The sequence below is a fragment of the Ammospiza caudacuta genome, chromosome 5 (assembly GCF_027887145.1).
Source record: "Ammospiza caudacuta isolate bAmmCau1 chromosome 5, bAmmCau1.pri, whole genome shotgun sequence".
Classification (NCBI taxonomy): Eukaryota; Metazoa; Chordata; class Aves; order Passeriformes; family Passerellidae; genus Ammospiza; species Ammospiza caudacuta.
Window position 1 is genome coordinate 73,789,308 of NC_080597.1, and position 21,681 is coordinate 73,810,988.

At 40.7% G+C, this 21,681-nt stretch overlaps 1 protein-coding gene across 1 annotated transcript in view; it reads right to left on the bottom strand.

Moving 5' to 3' along the window:
- Positions 1–21,681, bottom strand: part of TAF3 (TATA-box binding protein associated factor 3) — a 116,340-nt gene that overhangs the window by 16,713 nt on the left and 77,946 nt on the right. Inside the window, exons 3-4 of the mRNA XM_058804955.1 lie at positions 10,055–11,871; positions 5,092–5,174 (exon numbers count right to left, since the gene is read on the bottom strand). Coding sequence (XP_058660938.1) covers positions 5,092–5,174; positions 10,055–11,871 — 1,900 coding nt within the window. The remainder of the gene's footprint in view (positions 1–5,091; positions 5,175–10,054; positions 11,872–21,681) is intronic.

The following is a 21,681-nucleotide window of genomic DNA, read 5'->3' on the forward strand; positions in this document are numbered from 1 at the left end:
TTACCTGTTTCCCCACCACAAAACAGTGCAATAAATGGAATGGGTCATGAGCTACTTGGCTGGTAATGCAAACCTGAGGCCTGACAAGTCAATAAAAAGCCAATCCCTCCCTCCCCAGCCACACGTAGGGAGCCAAGGCTGCAGGCAAACAATTTGGATATGCCTGCACAGGGATCTTAATGAACCCCATTATTCAGCTTTTGTGGGCAAACACTATGAAGACAATGATGTAAATTATCAAAGTCTGACTAGCACACCACTAAATAGCACCCAAAGTTCAAAAGTTTCTTCACTGATTTATCTGTATGAGAACAACTCTATTAAAAACTGAAGCTCCTGAATATACACCAAAGATGATTCTGTAACAATCAGGTACATTCCTGGAAACTGCATAGGGCAGGATTCTAGTTTAACTCAAACTAGCAGCAAAGTCTTGGATATCCAGCTTTATTTCCACAACTCACTTGGAGCTTGAACTGTTTTAAAAGAACAAATATCCATGTTACAGCAGCAACTCAGATTCCCAATGAGCTTTGGGGAGCACCAACACAGTCCTTGCCTAATTTCTTCAGCCAGGTCAATAAGAATCATATGGATGTATTTGTTAAAACCCTCTTCCTCTTCTTCCCTTTCTTGGTGCCATGACCTTTCAAAGTCAGATTGTGTATGTGTGTGTGCAGTTTTCCCAAGAAAATTCAATCTCTGGAGGGTTTGCAACTCAACTCTTTTGTAAATTAAGCTTGTTGTAGATAGAAGATCCCTCATGAAGGCATCTCTTTTTTGGTGAGCATACACTTGGTGGCACTCTGCATGCTACAGGTGAGATTGTATAGTTCTGTGGGATTTCAAAAAGTATGAGTGAAGAACTGATTGACTAAAATTCCATGTTGCACTTAAAATAACAAATTCTTGAGCAAACAGAACTGAAAGAGGGTAGAGTTACATTTGGACATTGGGAAAAATTTTTTCCTTGTGGGGGTTGTAGAAGTTCTTAGATGAATAATCTAATCAAGAAACTTGGTGTAATAAACTAGGTCCTGTCCTCCTACTCCCAAAAATATTCTTCTGGGTCACTGATGTTAAACAGAGAGGTCACATCTATGATCACAGGATAATTTCTATACCCTTGGTTTTGAGATTCTCTACACAAGACATCAGCTGGTTCTGCTCATGGCTTTTGTCATGGGGGTATCATGCAGCTGAATGAGCCCCCACAAAAAAATAAGTTAACCTTGCACTGATAATATCCTACCAAGTAATACAGATTTTTAGTGGGGCCAATTAAGTATCTGGGTAACAAAATTTTTTCATCCCTTAATCCTTTCAGGATTTTATCTTACAATCCACAGGTTATTTAATATACATTTTTATAAGCACACACACAGAGGTATCTGTGCATGTGTGTGATTTGGTTTTGGAGAAAGTCACGTATCTACTCACTTAAAAAATATAGAAGACAAGGGGCAATTTCATTAGAGCAGCAGGTCAGGTTTACCAGTTAAACACTGTTAAAATGCCTGTCTTTCCCCTCTTCCTGTCTGCTTTCCAGGTTCCCTGCTGATGGCAGAGTTATGATACAGGTCTGGAGGAAAAGTCTGAAATTTTAAGGTAAATTTGGAGACCTAATTTCACAAAAAACATATATCCTGCTTCTAGGGCACAGAAACACTGGAACAGCACCCAGTGAGTAGTTCTGTGCTTTGTAGTCTGGCATTAGTGACAGCAGCCATGTGTTTTTTCTTAAAAGTTGTTTTTAAATGTAGCATAAATTTATCAGAAGTATCAAACATTACAGCATGTACTTTTGCTGAAGCTTATGTCAGCTGTAGCAGTAGCTGGAATGTCAACACTTTATCAATAGACAGAATTTAAAAAAACTTATGTGTATGAAAAATGATAGTGCTTAGGAAAAATAACAAGACAAAAAGAAGCCATGATGTAATTGAATAAAAGTATTAAACTCTACTCATTATTTGCAGTTCATTTAAAATTTAAAAGTCTGTGTTTTTTGTTTTGCTTGTTTTGTTTTGAAAAAAGATAGCATCACTAGTTCCTTCCTATACTAACTCAGTTAGCAATCTACCTTGATAACACTGGAATGGAAAAAAAAAAAAAAGTGAAAAACCCTTCCAACATATCATTCAAATCATATCTAAAAAAGTGGTCATAAATATTTTAAAACCCAAGCAAACCAATAAGAGCAAGGCCCATTAAGGATAAGATCTTTTACAACAAATTAAATAAAACAATTTATTGAAGCCTGGACTTGAGATAAACTAGATTTACTAGCTGACCTTTTATTCATTTAAAGAACAAAATTAGCTCTAATTGCATTAGAATGGAATCCAGTAAATTTTTTCTAATGTGGCATCCATGCAAGTATTGCTGTAATTGTTTACAACTAAGATGGAAATGCTTTGATAATAATCTACTTTCTTCTTGTTTTACTGTGCAGTTAAAACACTTGCAAAAAAACTCTTAAGTAGGACAGTTTTTCCAATATTGGTCTGTCCATCCAGCAGCAATAATGCATTTTCATGTCTATTAACCCAATGTTGTTAATAGCCACTTCTTGTGAGCTGATGCATGTTGTAAGAACATTTGCACTCCAGACAAGCCTGAATACAGGTATTACTTTGAACCTGGGAGAAATATGTACTTTTATTCACAAACACAAGAGAAAAGACTTTCCTGCTGCTGCCATCACTGCTTTGTACATGGGTCCAAGCAGAGGAGTCAAGAAGTAAAATTATAAAATCACAGAATGACTTGGGCTGGAAGGGACCTTAAAGATCATCCAGATCCAACCCCTGCCATGGACAGGGACACCTTCCACTATCCCAGGTTGCTCCAAGCCCCATCCAGCCTGGCCTTGGACACTTCCAGGGATCCAGGGGCAGCCACAGCTTCTCTGGGCACCCTGTGCCAGGGCCTGCCCACCCTCACAGAGAAGAATTTCTTCCTCTTATCCCATCTAACCCTGCCCTCTGTCAGTTTGAAGCCATTCCCCCCTATCCTGGCACTTCATGCCTTTGTACAAAGTCCCTCTGCAGCTTTTTGGAGCCCCTTAGGCACTGGAAGGGGCGCTGAGGTCTCTCCACAGCCCCCACTTCTCCAGGCTGAAGAGCCCCATTTTGCTCACTAATGCTGTGTGACTCAGCCAGCTTGTGCTGAGTTTATGGTGTGATGTGCGTCTCCATTCCATGCACCATCCATCTTTTGCTTCACACTCCTGAAAGCCCTGTGCCTCATGAAGATCTGTAAGTGCTTCTATTAAAGATGTTCTATATGACATTCCCCCAAACAAATTAACTTCCAATTGAACAGGTACTTGGGTACTTCCAAAAGCCTCCAAACATCTCTTCTCTCTAACAGAGAATTTGAAATGACCAATTTCTCCATCTAGTTTCTACTCATATCAAATTCTAGGAATCCCTGACAACTTTCCTTGCACCTTTCCACGGAGATTCATGGTATCCTTGAACAATCCCAGGCCAGTTAACTCCAGAGACAGGCTAAGTGAAACACAACATTTATATATGACAATTGCCAGATATTTAGAAGCTCATTACCAACACAGATGAAACATAAGTTTAATTTTCCCTTTCTATAACACATCAAAAACCATTTCTTTCTGCCTGTTATGAAGCCCTCAGATGGCGACCAAGGTGCCACTAAAGATGTAAAAATGAATCTGCAAATAAAGTGAGTTTCCCAAAGGCCCATGAAACAAGATGTCAGTATCTGAGACCCACTAAGGGCTGGCAGGGATGACAGTGATGCACCCACATGATTTGTAGCAAACAGATGGAGCCTGAAGTCCCCTCTCAAAATATGTGAGGGTATGAGAAACACTGTGGTGAGATAAGGTTGGAAGGTAACTGGTGCTAAAATATGACTTCAGAACTTTAATTCAGAAGTTGAAAATATGAGTTAATTTCCCCCATATTAACGCTCTCAGTCCTTGGAAAAGCACAATTTAAAAGTATCCATGTCTCGTCAAGGAGGAAAATGGATCTGTGGGCTTTCAAGGGACAGCATGTCCAGCCATGCACATTCAAATCATGCTCAGCAGGACAGACAAGTATTCTGAGAGAGCTGGAACTTTGTACAGCAACCTGAGGCACAGAAATTTTAGATCACACTCAAATACTGTGAAAGGAAGAAAGCAAAAATGGTTAATAACTGGGGTGTGGGTGTCCCTTAGAAACCAAGCAATGACTGAAGTCCCTTAGCAGCTTCAAACCAGCAAATGCCATGGTTACCTACTGGGGAGAAGTAGGATAGCAGAGAAAAAGAAAATAATCATCAAAACCCCATTTAACTTCTAGAGCAGAAAAATGAGTGATTAGGGGGTTTGGTTCATAATGGGCCTAGAAGAGAAACAACTGCATTAGCAGTATTTAATGTGAGGAATGGAAATGAAAGATCTGTGCGTGCTCATGTTTACCATTGGACATGAAAGTGTGCTTTGTGCCATGAAATCAACACGAAAATCCTGATTAAAAGAAACCCTTCACATCCAAGGCAGGAGCAGCCTAAAAGCCCGGTGACGCATGGATTCCCCAGCCTCTCCAGCCTCCTGTTTGTGTTGCATGATCTCAGGATAGGGATCACCCTACTTATGCTCATCCAGTACAAAGTAACTATTATTTGTACAACAGCACCCAATAATTAGGGAGCTAATGAAGCAGCACTTGAAATGCGTTGGGCACACTCATGAATAATCAACAGTTATAATAAAACAGATGTGTATGAAGGAATTCCAACTGTTATGTTTTAAAGCATAAAACAACTGTTAGCTGGGGAGTGTTGTGAAACTTAGCTGTAGGTTACACTCAGGATAAGCACCCATTACAAAAACCTCACTAAATGGCACTGGAGGCATCATGCCAGCCCAGATGGAGTCCTGTAATCCATGCCCTAGAAAGACATGGAATGGGACACACAGTAGGAAGGATGGAAGGTGATGAGACTCACTTTGCTGTATAAATGTAATTTGCCACTAATTTTTAAACTTTTCCCACTGAAGAGCTCCCACAAGTGCCAGAGGTGAGCACACACCTCACAGATGGATTTATTTGTACTTACATCTTGTCTTGGCCTGCGCCCACTCTTAAAGTCAGCCGAGGAATAACCGGAGATGGAGCTGGAACAACTGGTTCCACCTTTATCTGTACAGGGGAACACAATCATCAATCAAAGACTGCAAGCAGACTCCCAAAATATATTAATTACATGAAAGCACTGATGGAGTTAACCAGAGAATATTAGCTTAATGAAACAAAACTATGACAGACTAATCACTGTTCTCTCACACTTTGTCCCATGGCGTGGATGGGTCTCAGTCTGCAGGGAGTCCCAGCTGTAGAAATTCACAAATACAAACTCTAAGCTAAAAAAAAAAAAACAACTTCACATTTTGCTCCTATTGTACCTCCAATTTCTTAGCAAATCTTCCTGATTAAGTACTTTTCTAGAGACATGAAACTTCCCAGTTTGTTTCTAAACAATGACATGAAATGCTTTGATCTTAGTGCTCAAACTTGTCAGGCACCCATTGGTGTTTGCACGTTTTTCTGAGATTTAAATTCCATTATTTCCCAGGTTCATCACATAAATGTACCATAAGTCTCTTGAATCAAAAGGAGAGCCAAAGGAAGCAAATAAACTCCAAGGTGAATTCACCAACACTGAATACTTTATGAAAGTTCTTATCCATACCAGCCATAACAGCCACTGCATTTTACTGCAATTAGGCTGAGGTTTTTAATGGCTACTTTTCAAGTGGCCTGGGATTCCAATCTTGGTATCTGGTGGAGTTTAGACCATTTGAATATGTCCTTGAACATGTCCTTGAACTTACGGAACCAGTATATGCCAAAATTACCAACTCCCATTGAGCTACTGGTTTGCAAAACCTGTCCAGAATGACCACAGATGCTACAGCTGACACTGTAATGATTCTCCAGGCATTCATTACTCAACTTATGTCCATATATGACAAGTATATATACATTATATATATATAGATATACACATAAAAACAGAGATGGAGACTGATCTCATTTTGAGCATGTGTGTCACCATATTTAACAAAACAATCTCTTGGCTGAATCTGCTCCAGGCACAGACAAAACTAATATGCATACAACTAAATGGAAACCTGATCAAATTTCCAGTTTTATAAAGCTCTCACAGAAAAAGGGAGGACAAACAATCAATGCAAAGCACAGAATGCAGTGTGGGAGAGAGCAGGCCAGAGTGGGAGGGCTCAAGTGGGACTTATTTTGAGAAAGGTGATAACAAAATCTCATGCATTTTGGCAAAAGAGTTGGAGCTGCTCTCCAGGAGATGTCTAGGCCAGAGAGAGAAAGAGAGCAGCCTGAGTGGTGTTCCTGCTCTGACACAGTGAACTGTGCTTTGCAATGCAGCTCTCCATGGATATGGATTAGCTGATTTCACAGGCCCCTCTGCACTCTTTGTTTATGTAGAACCATTTTTTGTTACGTCATTCCCCTGGAGTGTTGCAAGAGCTTTTTTCCTCTGAAGCTTCAAATCCCTGCAACAATTTCACTGCCATCTTCCATAGGTGACAGGTGAGTCCTTTCTCTGTTTTCCCAGCATCTTAACCTGTAACCACCCAATGCTTAGAGACTGAAACTGATGCCTGGGTACTGCAGGCTCAGGACCATGGCTTTGCACAGCCTATTTTGCCACTTTTCCTGCAGGTTTCTCCTCCTTCTTTAGTGCCTGTTTTGAATACAAAACATCTCAGGACAGGCATTGCTACTGCAGCTTCCAGCACACAGCACAGAGAGATGCCCACATCATCTATAAAGGTCCTTGGTCTATTCTAAACAATGGTGGTGTGGGCTCACAGGGCAGGAGAAAAGCACACAAACCAGTTCTTTATGCTCAGATACCAACATCAGTCTGCTAGGAGAGGAAAACAGGGCTCCACCAGAATGAAATCTCATCCTTTGATACAAGAGGACAGGAAGCATCTTTCTACAACATGGGTTTGTGTGTAGGGTTTACATCATTAGACAAGGGAGAAAAGTAAGGAGCATTCACAGTTACATCCTGCAGAGCTTGGTTCTCCTCTACAGGATTTTGACACAGGAGCAAGGGCAGCTCACTTTGGGGCAGCTCTGGCAAGCCCTGATGCAAGGAGGGCTCCATTTCTCATGAAGCAGTTCCTCAACTACTTCAGTTTCCAGCTCAGCTTATTAAGGTTAGCTGAAAGTGGGTCAGCAGCTGCTCCCTGAGCTGCTCAGTCACTCCTACAGCATGCCTGCTAATCTCTGGAGTACAAATGGGTGTAACTGCTCCAAGTGTTTGCTTTTCATCTGGTGGAGCTCACAAGGCAGTGCCCCAGATCCCTTTTCTGGCTCTGAGGGCAGTACCCAACACCACTGCAGGGCATGGAGCTGCAGGCAAGCCCTGGGACAAAGCTTCTCCTCCTTGGTGCCACCACCAAACACGCCCAGCACGGAGCCTTCAGCTCCTGTTTCCTGCCGTATATGCAGTGCTCTGTTTGCTGCTCTGTACCTTTCAGCAGCCTGGGGCAAAATTCCAGGAAAAACTTGATAAAAAGCCTCAATCACCCAACAGGATGGGATGAGCACAGAGGTAATAACTACAACGAGGCTCAAAAATGGGAACATTTCAGCGGAGTCAGTTTTTGTTTAACTACAGCAATATCAGAAATGGGACTCTGATATTTCCTCCTGGCCATCAGGAGCTGAAACTGCAGCGAGCCCACAAACTCATCTGCCAGGATGTGCTTACACCTCCGGGGTGGATGCACTGTGGCAGATTAAATGTCCAAGCTGTAACCTGATCATTTGCTCCTGCAGCACAACTGCTGCCTAAATAAGTCATTGTGTGATCTAAAAGCTAAATTAAGGAAACATGTACTTTTAGGGGTTAAAACGAAAGAGCAGCATTCTGGAGTAATACTGGGAATTGGGGCCAGCAGAAGAGCATTTACAGTGGATTACTAAGCTTCCCAAATCACCAAAGAGGTAAAGTCCAGCAATATAAGACTCCTTTGTAGCTAACTAAAAATACATTGTCAGTGGATTTGTCCAGTTTTATGTATAAGCAATACTTCTTTCACCTGAACTAATACTAGTAGTCATATAAGCCCCTTATTGCCATGTGCTGCATTTTTTTTGCTAATCTTCAAGGATTTAGCTTCTTTGCCACATACCTCAGGGCACCAACTGATAAAGCTCTAACTCTCCATTTTTCCAGGACACCAGCAGTGCGGCCTTGCAAAAAATGAAAATCGCTCAAGAGATTTAAAGGGGAAATTTATTTTTAAAATCCTGACTTGCAGCAAAGAGGTGGATTTAAAAAAAGCTTATCTCTCAAGAATCAGTTTAAATTTTAATTCTATCTGGGGACTCTTTCATGCATTCTAGCTTTAAAGTTTATCTTTTGACAGGGACTTTTTGCCAAGGTAATGGGCAGCTTTGTCAATTTAATTTGTCCAAGTTTTTATTAGTGTTGAACTCCTTTTCCTAATATATATATGGTGAGTCTATACTGAAGCTTTACCAGTTTGTATTTGTTTATGTGCCATTTTATCACTCTAAAAGCAAACTTGACACAGACAACTGCAGAAGAAATGCAAAACTGAAAATGTGGAAAACAAGAAAATCATTGCCTCTATTTTACATACACCAATATTTAACTTAAAAAAGAAATCTCAGCAGAAATTCTCAATGAAATACTGCCAACACTGCCCAGGCACAAGGGGCAGACAGATAAAATGGGGAATCTGTGAAAATGTTGTTGCAGTCTAAAACCAGACATGAAATTTTCATGGACAACTGGGCCACCACCCTGTTGATCATAAACTCATCCACAGCAGACAAACATTAGTTCTCCAGATTCTGCATGGAAAAGCCATTTGTATACTTAAAAAACATATAAAGTTTTGAAATCAGCACTTTGTTGCAAGTCCAGCAGGTAATGTAAGAGTGGCAACAAAAGGAGAGTGAGGAATGTCCCAAATCTGAGCTTGTACAAATCGAGTATTACACTCAAAGCAGGATGTAAAGAGAATTTTGGTAAAACTGGAACTCACACAGTGCTTCCTAAGGCTAAGGATGGAGATTTAGGAACTCTTGTATCCAAGGTTATCACACAGGAAGACAATCTTCTTTCTTTTCTTCTTTCTTTTCAATGTTAACAATTTAATGTGTATTATAAGGTGAAGTGACAAAAAAATTAGAGCAAATCCTGAATTAGGGGAGCTGCTTCTAATGGGATTTCAAATCTGATAACATGCAAATATGCTGGTTTCATTTCTTAAATATTAAATATATTCTCAAGATTAGGTGATATTGGAAAGAAGAAATTATCTTTGGCTGATGTAAATCAGTAAGAGCTACAAGAATGGAAGCTCAAACCCCTTGAAAATTAGCTCTCCCCTTCTGTCTCTCAAGCATAAGACTCCAAAGAAAGGTGACATTTGAACACTTACACCATAATTTGAAAATAATTTTCTTACTTCAAACAAACTGGAGCAACAAGGGGGCAGATTTGCTAAGGGAAGATTCAGCAACTCTTTATTTGAAGGCACTCTGCTTCTCATTTCTGTCCAGGCTGCTACAAACTTCAAAACAGCAGATTTTTGGAAACAAAATTTAAAGTTCATATGAAAGGTATAGGGCTGCCGCCCTTCTAGTGGAAACCCACAGAACAAACTTCCTGCAGCACAACACTGCATCCCTTTGCTGGGTGTGTTGTTGTGTCTGAGCCTCAGCTTTTCCAAGTGAAAAGAAGGTTGAGAAAAGCCAGGACAATCTCACATTTCAAATTCACAGAACCAGAATTCCACTTTTTTCTTTTCCAGAGATGTGGGACAATCTCTGAAGCTCTTGGTGGACACCTTCCTTGGAGCTGTTATCATTAAGAAACACCAATCCTGTAACCACACTTCTCCTCAAAGCTCTTAGACAATGCTCAGCAGCAAACACAGGAATCCATGTGGATTCCTCAAGCAAGTGTGATATCTCACCTCATCCAACCAGCTTACCTTTTCATGTTTGTGTTTCTCCTTTTCCTTCTCTTTCTTTTCTCTTTCTTTCCTCTCCTTTTCTTTCTCCTTCTTTTCCTTTTCTTTGTCCTTCTCCCTTTCTTTCTTTTTCTTCTTCTCTTTTTTGTCCTTCTTCTTCTCTTTAGGTTTCTCTTTGTCCTCAAATAGTTTTTCAGGTAGCATGGGAGACAAGGAAGGTAACATGCTGGGAAGCCTCATGGCAGATGGTGTGCTGAACAAGGGCATAGACATTTCTTTGGGAGGTAACACAAGAGGTGCTGATGGCACCTTTATCTTATCTTCCTTACCCTTATCTTTGAGTTTCTCTTTGTCTTTTTTATCCTTGTCCTTTTTGCCTTTCTCTTTCTCTTTCTTTTTATCTTTATGTTTTTCTCTCTCTTTTTTGGTATTGCCATCTTTCAACTTTACTTTTGTGTCAGCATCCTCAAAGTCCTTTAGTTTGAATTTATATGGATCAGGATCCTCCTCTTTGAGCAGTTCCTTCCACTGAAACTTTGCCTCCTTGTTTCCTTCCTTGTCTTTATCTTTCTCCTTGTTCTTTTCCTTCTCCTTATTTTTCTCCTTGTTCTTCTCTTTATCTTTTTCCTTTTGTTTTTCTTTCTTCTTCATTTTAGTTTTCAGCTCTTTTTTCAATTTCTTTTTCACTTCTGTCGATGAAGCCAGCTTGGTTTTCTCCTCATAGACTTTGAGAAGAGGCTCTGGAGTTGGAGGTGAAGCAGAAGGAGAGGAGAAATAAGTGAAGTTGGTAGGTGGATTAGAAGGTGTCCCCATGTTTGCCTTCCGAATGACCTCATCAATTGAGTCATCCATTGTCCATGAAATGTCTGAACTTGAGGTCCCACCTGAGGCAGGTATTGGAGTTGCTCCTGCCTTATTTGCATTATTGGCAGGAACAGAAGGTTTAGGAGTTGCAGACTCTGAAATAGAAAGTCTTTTAGGGCTGGTAAAAATTTCCCCTTCTGATTCAGAGCCAGAGGAGAACTCGAAGGGGTCCGGCTCTCGCTCTGCACACGCCCGAGCGATCACGGCATCGATTGAATCATCGATGGTCTTGTCCATGACCGGCACTTTCTTCACCTGGTTGTCCAGATTTGGCTTGGGGGCAGGCTCAGGTGGTGTCTGTGCCTGTTTCACTTGGATGTTTTCCTTTCCTATCTTCTCACTCAATGCAGCCAGAGGGGGTCTACTCGGTGGTTCAGGCTTCACAGGTGGTTGTGGAACGTGAGCAGGAACCTTTGGACTTTTGGGACTTTTTGGGCTCTTGGCGCGGCCCGGTGACTTCTTTTCTTTGGATCCAGGTTTTGGTGAACGAATGGGACTCCCAGCTACCACTGGTGAGGGTGTAGTTTTCGGTGATTTTGTCTTTTGTCCTGGAGAATTTGTTTTGGACTTTGTTTTGGGTACGAACGGCTTTGCCTCTAAAGGTTTGGGGGTGGGCACTTGGGGTTTTGCAATGGGAGCCAACATCGGTGGTTCTGGAGAAGGGGGGGCAAGGTCTGCACTGTCCTGAACGTGAACTGGAGAAAGCATCGGTGGGACTTTTTGTGTATTTATTGAGCTAAGAGGCTCACGTTGTTCCACAGTTCCATCCAAGGCATCCCCTTTGGAAACAGACAGTTTTGGCCTTTTCACAGGTGGGAACTCCTCAGGATCAGGACTTTCTAATGGTCTCTTGCTCAAGTAGTTCTCATCATTAATTGCCTCATCCTCTTCCATATCTCCTTCTTCTTCCAGTGGGACCTGCATGGCCTCTGCAGATGTACCTCCATCGGTAGGAACCTGCTCCTCTTCCTCCTCTGCAACAAAGAACATTTAGAAAAGCATTAAGATAATTGAAATGTGTTTTACAGAAACAAACAAACACCACAACAAATATCATGTGCAGCTCAGCCCAGAAGAGACAACTGGCCACCCTTCTTACTGGTTTGCTTGGAGGAACATGTGGCAGCTTCTGTGTCACATCAGCCACCACTGGAACTGGCAGGTGCCCTCACTGCAGTGCAAAACTGAACCCATGAGCAAAGAGAGGAGGACAGAGCTCATCAATGGCAGAGCTTGCAGAGCAGGCCCAAAGTGTCAGTTCTACCCAAAACCACCCTAATAACTTCTTCATTCATTTTTAAATTAAGGAAAAGAAGTTGAAGCATTTTTTCCTGTAACACAGTGTCAAAGCAAAGTGTCGAAGTAAAATTACCCAGAACTGTCTTTCTTGCCTATATCTCACCCAAGTTTGACTGCAGATTAACTACTAGGAAAACATCTTCCTAAACCTAGTTTATTCTTCCTGAAGCAGCACAGGCTGAAGGTTAAAGCAGAGGACTAAGCCCCATTCACCTGCCAGGTTCTGTCTCTGATACCATCTCAAGAGCTGCTGCAGGTGGACATTATCTGTTATGACTTTATGGGAACGCCCCAGCATTGTGTGTGTGTGTGTGTTCAGTCAGGAATGTGCCTCTGAAATGCATTTTCCCATCATCTCCCTTACTGTTGTTTTGTTTGCATCGTGGGACAATCCTGGAGTGCATATGCCAGCTTCCTGCAGCAGTGAAACCAAAATGAAGGAGGAATTCACCAAGCACACTTTAGAGCAAGCGGGCATTCAGGCTGTGAGGCCAAAAACCAGCTTTTGAAAACAAGATAAACCTGAAATCCACACAGTGCAGACATCAGACATCAACTATTCCAAACCAGTGTGGATACCACCTCTGTGATTGCTCTGTTTTTTTGTTTAATAACAATTATTTTTTTTCCCTACATACAACACCATCTTCAGAGCCACACATGACATTATGGTGCAGAGAAAGGAGAAAATCCACTTGAGATCTCCCAACAAATCCACAGTAGATTTAAAAAGAGAACCTCTGATCTCCACAACCACAGGCAAGCACTTTATCCTCTTTGATACACTTCCTCACTTTCAAAATGGAATTATCCGAGCAGGAAAAAGGATTCTTAGTCCTGAATAAGAATGTCTGCACAGGCATTAACCTGACACATTTGTATTTGGAGTAATTACATCATTACACCTCTGCTGGTTAACATTCCTACACACACAACCTCATTTCACTTTACCCCAAGTTTCTGTTTACCCACCTGCAAAAACCCAAGACATTTTGTCTATCAGGGTTTCTGAGGAAAGATATCCAGTGCCCCAAGATTCTCATGTGAAATATGGAGTAAAAAACATTTATGAGGACAGTGGCTAAAACCCAACTTTCTAATGAGCAGGTGGCTTTAATGAAAAAAGCACCAAGAAACTTGAAACATTCCACTAAACACTATTTAAAACTCAGCAAGACAGCATCTTCCTGAAATATCTCTTTTCAAGGAATTTATTTTCAGGTTTTCTGCGCTGGTGTTTCTCTACTGTAATGTGTCAATGCTCTGATTTAGGAGAGTTGAGTCAAGAGCCCTGGGCTGCAGCACAAATCTTGCCAGCATCACAAATTAAGTAAAATGAGCTAGCAAGTCTGGCTTTCACCAGGGCCCAGAGGATTTACAGCAGCCAGCCCAGAGAGGAGACTTTGCCTGAGGATAAAGTCTTAGCCTTCCGTGAAAAACAGAAATGTTAGGGAGTTAGGTTTTGCCTGGCTGGGCACTGACATTGAATTTTTTAAACTGCAAAGTTAGAGTATAACTGAGAAATCACTCTGGACTGAGCCTGCACCTGCTATGGGGGAAAAAAATCTGCTTCCCCATCATGGAAGTAATTTCAATCTCTGTTTAAGCTGCTACAGAAATCAGCTGCCTTCACCCGCTCAGGAGGTTTTGGGGATGAAGAATCAGCATTCATCAGATGTCACACAGCACTGGTTGCTACTGAGCAATTCCCTCCAAACCCCATTCCACTACTTCAGAACTGAGAGTTTGTTTTCATTTAAAAGTAGGAGATAAAGTTTAAAACAAACATCATACTTTAAAATTAGGATTTAGAGAAATCTTCTGTCTCAGCCACAAGATGAAAAGTATAGCCAAATTAAAATATTAGGAAAGATAGGGTTTGATGATAGAGACTTTAGAACAGAATAGGAATATTAGAATAGAGATAGGAATATTAACCATTTTAATACAAGAAACATGGGGATTAAAAAGTCAATAAAGTGGAAAATAAACTACTGCAACAGTAAAAAAATTACACTTACTAGAAAAATTATTTGCTAAAGATTTTTGCCCAGTGTCCATTTTAACAGCCCCTCTTTCACACTGTATCTCACAGAAGGGCACTGCAATATTTCATACTTTTATAACTCCTTCCCATCCCAAGGTGCTTCTCATGTTTTACCTACTCAGGATTGCAGAATACCAGCAGCTGCTGGATCAAAGGCAAAAAAACAATTTCAGAGGAGCTTTGGAGAACAGGGACCAGAGTTCTGTACCATAAAAAAAAGAGCAATGCTTATTTTTTTTTTAATAAGGCCAAGTAAAGTTTGCAGTGGGCCCACGAAGTTTCTGTGATCTTGTGTGGAGGTGCCAGGGAAGGGCAGAAAGGTTAAAGTGCAGTTTGTAGAGGTGAGACAAGAAATCGGGGTGTCTTGGCTCCAGCTTTCATGCACATTCCTGCAAGCCACAAAGACAACTTAGTAAGGAAGCAGCAGCATTACCATCCCTTTTATATGGACTTGGATTCCCCAAAACATCTGGAAAAAATTGCCTGGGTCAGTCCTGAACAATCCAGGGACTAAGGAAGTTCATGAGCACTTAACTACTGACACACATTCACCACTTTTCAGACATGCTCAGATGACAATCTGGAATCCTATCGTGGTCAAATGAAATCCAAATTTCTCTTGGAACAAGGCCACAGTCTGATCCTTAGCAAGGACTGGTTTTCTGCCAGACAGCAGCTTTCAAACCTGAGCCACCACAGCTGTGGCAGAAAACAATGAAGCTTTTTTTTTTTTTCTGGTGGTTGGGGGGGGGTTTAGTTAATTAAAGAAAGTGAAATTTCTATCTTGAGTTCAAGACCTATGGCTCTTTTTCCTCCCAAAGGATTCACACCAGAGCAGGAACTAAATATGGAAAAACATCAGATTTTAAGTGCTTGCTGCCTGACTTGGTGATGAGCATTTACAACCACGTGGCCACTTCCTCACCTTGTCCATCTCGTTTGCCACCCAGCACTTCTGGATGCAGCATCCTTTGTGCACAGGATTGCTTTTAAACTCTCTTTACTGCCATTTCTCCCCATCTCCAGCCACCTTTATTAATGATCCAGCCCGAGTTAGCATCTATAGGTCAAATGGATATCACCTCAACCATCTGCCCTCATAACTCTCCCCTGTAATGAAAGGAGACTGGAGCTGTTTGGGAGGTTTCTCAAGATAACAGATACATTTTTTTTTTTGGTCGTTAGAGAAGTCAGTGCTGGATCAATATTAATGCTCACATTACTAAAGCTATAGAGAGCAATTGTTTATTATGTCAGCAGGCCCCCTGTGCAGAGCCTGGCTTACAGGAGGGATGAGTTCTGGCACTGCAGCACTGAATTTGTCCACCACTGAAATAGAACAAGCTGAGTGCTGTCAGCATGCTGCCTATGAGAAATGTGGTTAGAAATGCAGCATTTCTTACTTGAGAATATTAGGCTGTGCCAGGGAAGTGGTGGAATCACCGTCCCTGGAATTGTTCAAAAATCATGAGGATGTGTCACCTGGGAACATGGATTTAGTGGTGTGGAAGAGATCATCAAGTCCATTTACCCAACACTTGGAACTGTTGGGTAAATGAACTTGATGATCTCAGAGGGCTTTTCCAACCTAGATGATTCAATGGGTAACAACATCACCTGGGTCTATGTCAGAAGGCAAATTCACTTTTATGAAAGGATGATTTTAAAGTTAGGGGAAGAGGGAATCCACTCCTCTTTTGACACAGGTTTGCAGGGTGATTTGGGGCAGGTCACTCCACATCCTGCTGCCTTCCCACCTGACAAATGATCATAATTCCATCTCACAGAGGTGTTGGAAAAGCTGAACTTGATAAATATGCAGTATCTGAACAGAAAGCATTAGAACCCCAAAAGCAAACTGTGGGGATCTGCCACCACTTCAAATGCTGGAAAATTTCTTAAGCTGAACAGTTCAGGCAAGAAACTGAAATATCTGTACCTTTTTTTAAGGAAAAACCACTAAAGAAGATCAAACTCTATTTCTTGGTACATCACGTCCCTGTAGCACAGCAGGACCCCAGACCAAAGGTTTACTGAATATTTACCTTCTTCATTTAGCCACAGCTTAGTTTCAGGACAGCAATACCCAACACTTCAGTAGTGAATCCCCAGGTTTATGAAAACTGAGGGACTATTTGTCTCTGAAACTGACAGGAGGGTACAAAGGAACAGAAATTCTGCCTTTCTGCAGAAAAAGAAGTGCAATCACATGTACCACATTATCATGCTCACCTGGCTGCCTTGTCAGAGGATGCAGCACAACAGGTCAGATAAAAGTGAAGGCACGAAAAATAGATGCAAAACTTGTCTGATTGAGTAGAAATGCACCTATGTATGCACATTCTTCAAGCAAGAAAACCTATCATATATAAATACACCAATAAAATTAAAATTGTCACCCTCTTGGTCATCACCAGACTTTTTACTTGGTAGCTTCAGTGAGAAAACAAAAGTATTGACAGCTAAATGGGTGTCCTGGAGAACATGGCACAGATTGGGACAGACAAAATCTCTGCTCAGCTCCTGACCCTGCCAAAAACCCACCCTGTCTGCTGGCTGGCATTTAATTTAAGTGAAGTTCCAGTCTCTCTTCTGAAAACTGGATTAACATTTCACTCTGTCACAGGGGGGTGACAGGATACAACCATCTGGGTAAGACATGCAGATTTAAGTATAAATAAATATTTCTTATGTACAAGATGAAGCAGAGTCAGAAATGGTGGCTAAAGCTGGACACCACTTGCTGAAGAAAGAGTAACTTGATTTTAGTAGCAGCAGCTCTTACCTCCAGTGCTACATGCAATGTATGAATTGCACAAAGCTCTGGGAGGTAACAGCTCCTGTGGAAGCCAACTCTTGTTATTATAATAATGTAAGATTTAGGCACTTGGCATTTCATATTAACAGCAGTATGGCAGATAAACAGGATCAGGTATCAGAGCAAACCCATTAAGAATACAATTCTCAAAAAGCATATGTTTCCATCCAACTCATACATGCCTATTTTCAACTATTAAATTCCTTCCATAATACTTTTCTTTTTAAACAGAACTTGAACATTTTCTTTTCTAAGAGAATGCAAAATGACCAAAGTAAGATCAGGAGATCACAAAATTCTTTCACACATAGTTCTGTTCAGATCAGCCTCTCTGCTCCTCTGCACTGCATGGTACCAAATACCTGAGAAAGGGAGTTGGAAGCATCAAGGTTTTTAAGGAAAATTAGGATTTGGGAAAGGAACTGATCTGGCAGTGCCTGCACTGAAATCTTCAATCCATCTTCATTTCCAAGCATGTCTTCCTTAGGACCACATGGATATCAAGGCTGATGGCTTTATACACAGCCAGCTCAGCCTCTCAAATGTAAGGAAGGAAGGGATTGTTCCCACCCAACATATGAAACATTTTAGTGAGGAAAAAAAAATAGAAAAAATCTTCCTGCAGACTTCCAGAATAATTTTCCTATTGTCTAGTTAAAGCATGAGATGAAGCCAAAGATAAGTTTTTGGAAATTTTAAGTCATTAAGTCAAGAGCTTACATCCCTATCATATCCTAATAAGCAGGAGCTTTTGATTTCTGTTAAAATTGAAGTCTTTTTCTTGTGCCATGAAATGTTTTATCACTTTAACTTGTAATAACAATGGCCTTTTCCCAAAACAAACAGAAAGTGTGCTTGTAGTCCATAAAGGAAATTAATGGAAGAGGGACAAAATTCAATCCTGATATCCTACAGGCCAATATCCTGATACCTTAATGCAAAATGAACACACTGAGATACCTGTGACACATGTGGGGCTTAGAATACTGGATTTTATATAGATACTTGTGCATATTTTACACATATATATATTTGTAACTGTATTTATAATTTCTCTGCTGTATGAACACACTGATCACTGTGTGACCTGTTTACCAACCAGACAATAAAACAGCAGATTTCTCCTATACTTTACACAGATCAACCAACCTATTACCAAACTCTGACATTTTCCAGTTGATATTTTCTATGGGATGACAGCTAGGAAGAGATCACCACCAAGGATTTAATCATCCATGTGTCTCAGATTTTTCCACTCACATTGACAGCAAATTCATTGCAGTGCCTTTCTCAGTATGTTATCAAATGCAAAAACCACCAATACATTAAAAAAAAAAAAAAAGCTTTCAGGTGTGGCAAGTGATTTGATTTTGCATAAATAACTAAAACACTGTAAGGAAGATGTGAAAGGTGCTTGAAGTTAAACATCTCAATTTGTTAACCACACTGGAAAATGCTGTCCCAAATGGCTGGGAGGTGCCTTCAATCCTTGCTATTAGCCAGCACTGACGTTTGAGGTGTTCAGCAGGACTGAGACTTGGTGTATATATTTATCAATCTCCTTATTAACCTGCCCAAGAAGCTACAACAAAACAGCCCTGCATCCCTCAGGACATAATACATCCAACCATCTGGAAATATGTATGATGGCAATAATCAGGTTCTGGACTCAGAAGTTTCCAGATTGATTCAGTTCCTCTCCATCCTCCCATCTTGGTGTGAAATAATTGGAGATGAATTATTGAGCACCAGTATGAGAAGAGAGTATGCCAGTTTGCCAGAAACAAACCATAACTCCCAAACCTGTAGTTCTACATTTAATGGAAACTGTCCCATCCTTTCTTTTATCCTGGTTCAAGCATTTGTGCAGAAGAATGAGGAAATAATTGAGGCTAAAATAAGGAAGATTATCTGCTGGTTTGGGTTAGAAGTGACCTAATGAGATAACTCAAATGGAAATATATCTGAGGGTGGAAGCAAAAAAACCCCAACAAAAATAAAGTACTCTTATAAAAAACCCACCTCAGGATGCCACAGGCATAAGAGAGTGGAAAAAAAGCGGGAAAGTTCTGAGGAGCATCACTCTGGGCATCAGATCTTGGACATAATGTTAGATTTTGGCTTCCAATGCTGCTTTAGGATACCAGATTCAATGAGAGTAATACTTCTAAGTAGTTACTAGTGGCTGCTGCCATTCAAATATTTTTCGAAAATAAGGAATTTTTTGAAGCCAAATTACACAGGATTCTTTAAATGACACAGCTGGTTCCCTGCTGAAGACAGAAAAACAGAGTTGGCAGATGGTTATCTGCTACACCTACAATCTCTGTCTGACCTGACAAAATATTAGTCCAGAATTTGTGCTGCTACAGCAAGCAAAAACATGTTTCTATCTAAATACAACAAGGGAGACTTTATTTTTGCTTTGACTTTTAAGCAGCAGCTCAACATTTTTTGTAGCTCATGCACAAATACACGAACACACAGCAGTGCTGGGCTGATGGGTCTGGAGAGCAGAAACAACCCCAGCAGCATCTTTAGGAAGTGCTGGAATGAGAAATGTGTGAGATCCAGCCAGCTCCCTGTCAGCAGGGCAGCCTTGGCTCAGGCACTTTGGTGTTGCTCTGAATTACTTGGGATTGAGTCTCTCCCCTGAACTCTGCAGAGTGTAATGTGAAAACCACTGCAGTTAGATCAAAACATAGAGCCAGGGACAGAAAACCTCTACAACAAAATTTTGGCATTGTCTCCATGATTTTTATTTCACTTTTTACTCCCTCTGGGATGTATGATCCTTAACCAAGAACTTGTCCCAAAGTATGCGTGCAGGCACAGAGGTTTTCTCTTTAAAGGAACATTTTGACTTCTAAAAAATAAAATTATTAGCAAAGACAAGGTAATTAGGCAATGACAATTCATAGAGTACAGCCAATCAATAACAGAGTACATTAGCAAGACTGACAGAGGTGTGAAGCTGATACATTATAAATGGCTCTATACTGACCTGTAAAAATGCAGCGTTTCCCTAACATTGGGCACAATAAAAAAACTAAAATGCTATATAAGCAAGCCAACCTGAAATGACACCTAGTATTATAAATGGCCTAATCTATATGTTAATACTGTTGTATCACATAACTGCAGCAAGACTAAGATAACAATATGACTTTGGGGTTTCTATGGCTACATCCTGGGCTAACGTGCCTGAAAGGGCTTGCTGCTGACACCACACAAGCTTTCTGAGTGCTTCTCTTTGGTTATTTATGATATGATTTATGATAACGACAACATCTCCTATTTTCTCCCCTCGTCAGATACAATAAATTGCCATCGTTAATCACCGTTCTTGCTTCAGCCATGATTACAATGGTATAATAGGGCCTGGCTATGGTAATACTGTGTATTAAGGTGGTTTTTCCCCCCCTTTAAAGAAATATGCACAAGTAGATCTTTGTAGCTGATGTCAGTACCTGTAGTATTTTAATAATCTTCCCAGGAGTATTCCTGGATGAGAAATTCTGTTACAACTGAGATTCAGCACTGCTCCTCTCACAAAGATCAAATTTACCATCTAAAGACTCAAAATCCACATTGTATTATCTGTATCTAATAATTCTCAGATATAATAAGAGGGGTTTATATGTATTTTTTCCTTGAGAAAAGGAAAGCAGACCATCAGTCTTTTCACTTTGCACCTCTGTATCTAATCTTCCTGGCTGAGCTTTCCAAACCAGCTTTTCAAGTATCACAAATCTTACTAAAAACAAAAACACTGAACCTATATAAACATCTGGAAGGATTTTTACAGTGCTTTTCCTTTTCTATACTAAAGTCTTGTATAAGAAAATACACTGTTCTACCTTCAATAAAATCCTAGGTTGAAAATCCCTAGGCTTTTACAAATATTTTAGGAAGCAACTATTTGTACCTCCTGGCAAAGGAACAGACTGCGTATTTATTGCACTGGGGTACCTGCACTTCTTCCATATTAATAATTTTTACCTGGCACTGCAGAATTTTAGTCCTTCACGGATTTGCAACCTACGTGTATATTTGGGTACTTGGATTCAGCAGAGAGAAAATACTGTGATTATTTAATGTTTTATTTTGCAACTGAGCTAAAGAACTCCAGAAACAAGAAGGCATAACTGTCCCATAGACATCACAAATTTCTTTCACTGCATTACTTCAGATGCCACTCTTTCTCCCCACAAGTTCAAAATTTAACCCCAAAGAGTTTGGGGTTTTTTGTGTAGTGCACCTGTGGAGCAGAAATGTGGTTTAAGGCACTTAGAATTGAAGAGTCACATTTCTCATCCTCAGGAGTTCCAGTGACAGCAAGTAAGAGGCAGACATGAAGGCACAATGAGCTATTTTAGATTGCCCTAACAAGCACATTTGTGCTTCTATTGCTGCTAAAATTAGCTAAGGTGTCCTTCAGCCCAGAGTGACCCAAATCGTTACTGGTTTTGTGGCCAAGGTAGAGGAGATGGGAGGGGAGACCACAGCAATTCTGATCAGCACAGGGAAGATGTCTGGCATGGAAGAAATGGCAACATGAAGACAGTGGTGTCCTATTAAATCATGAGCTCATCTCCAAATTCACAGGATAAACAGAGA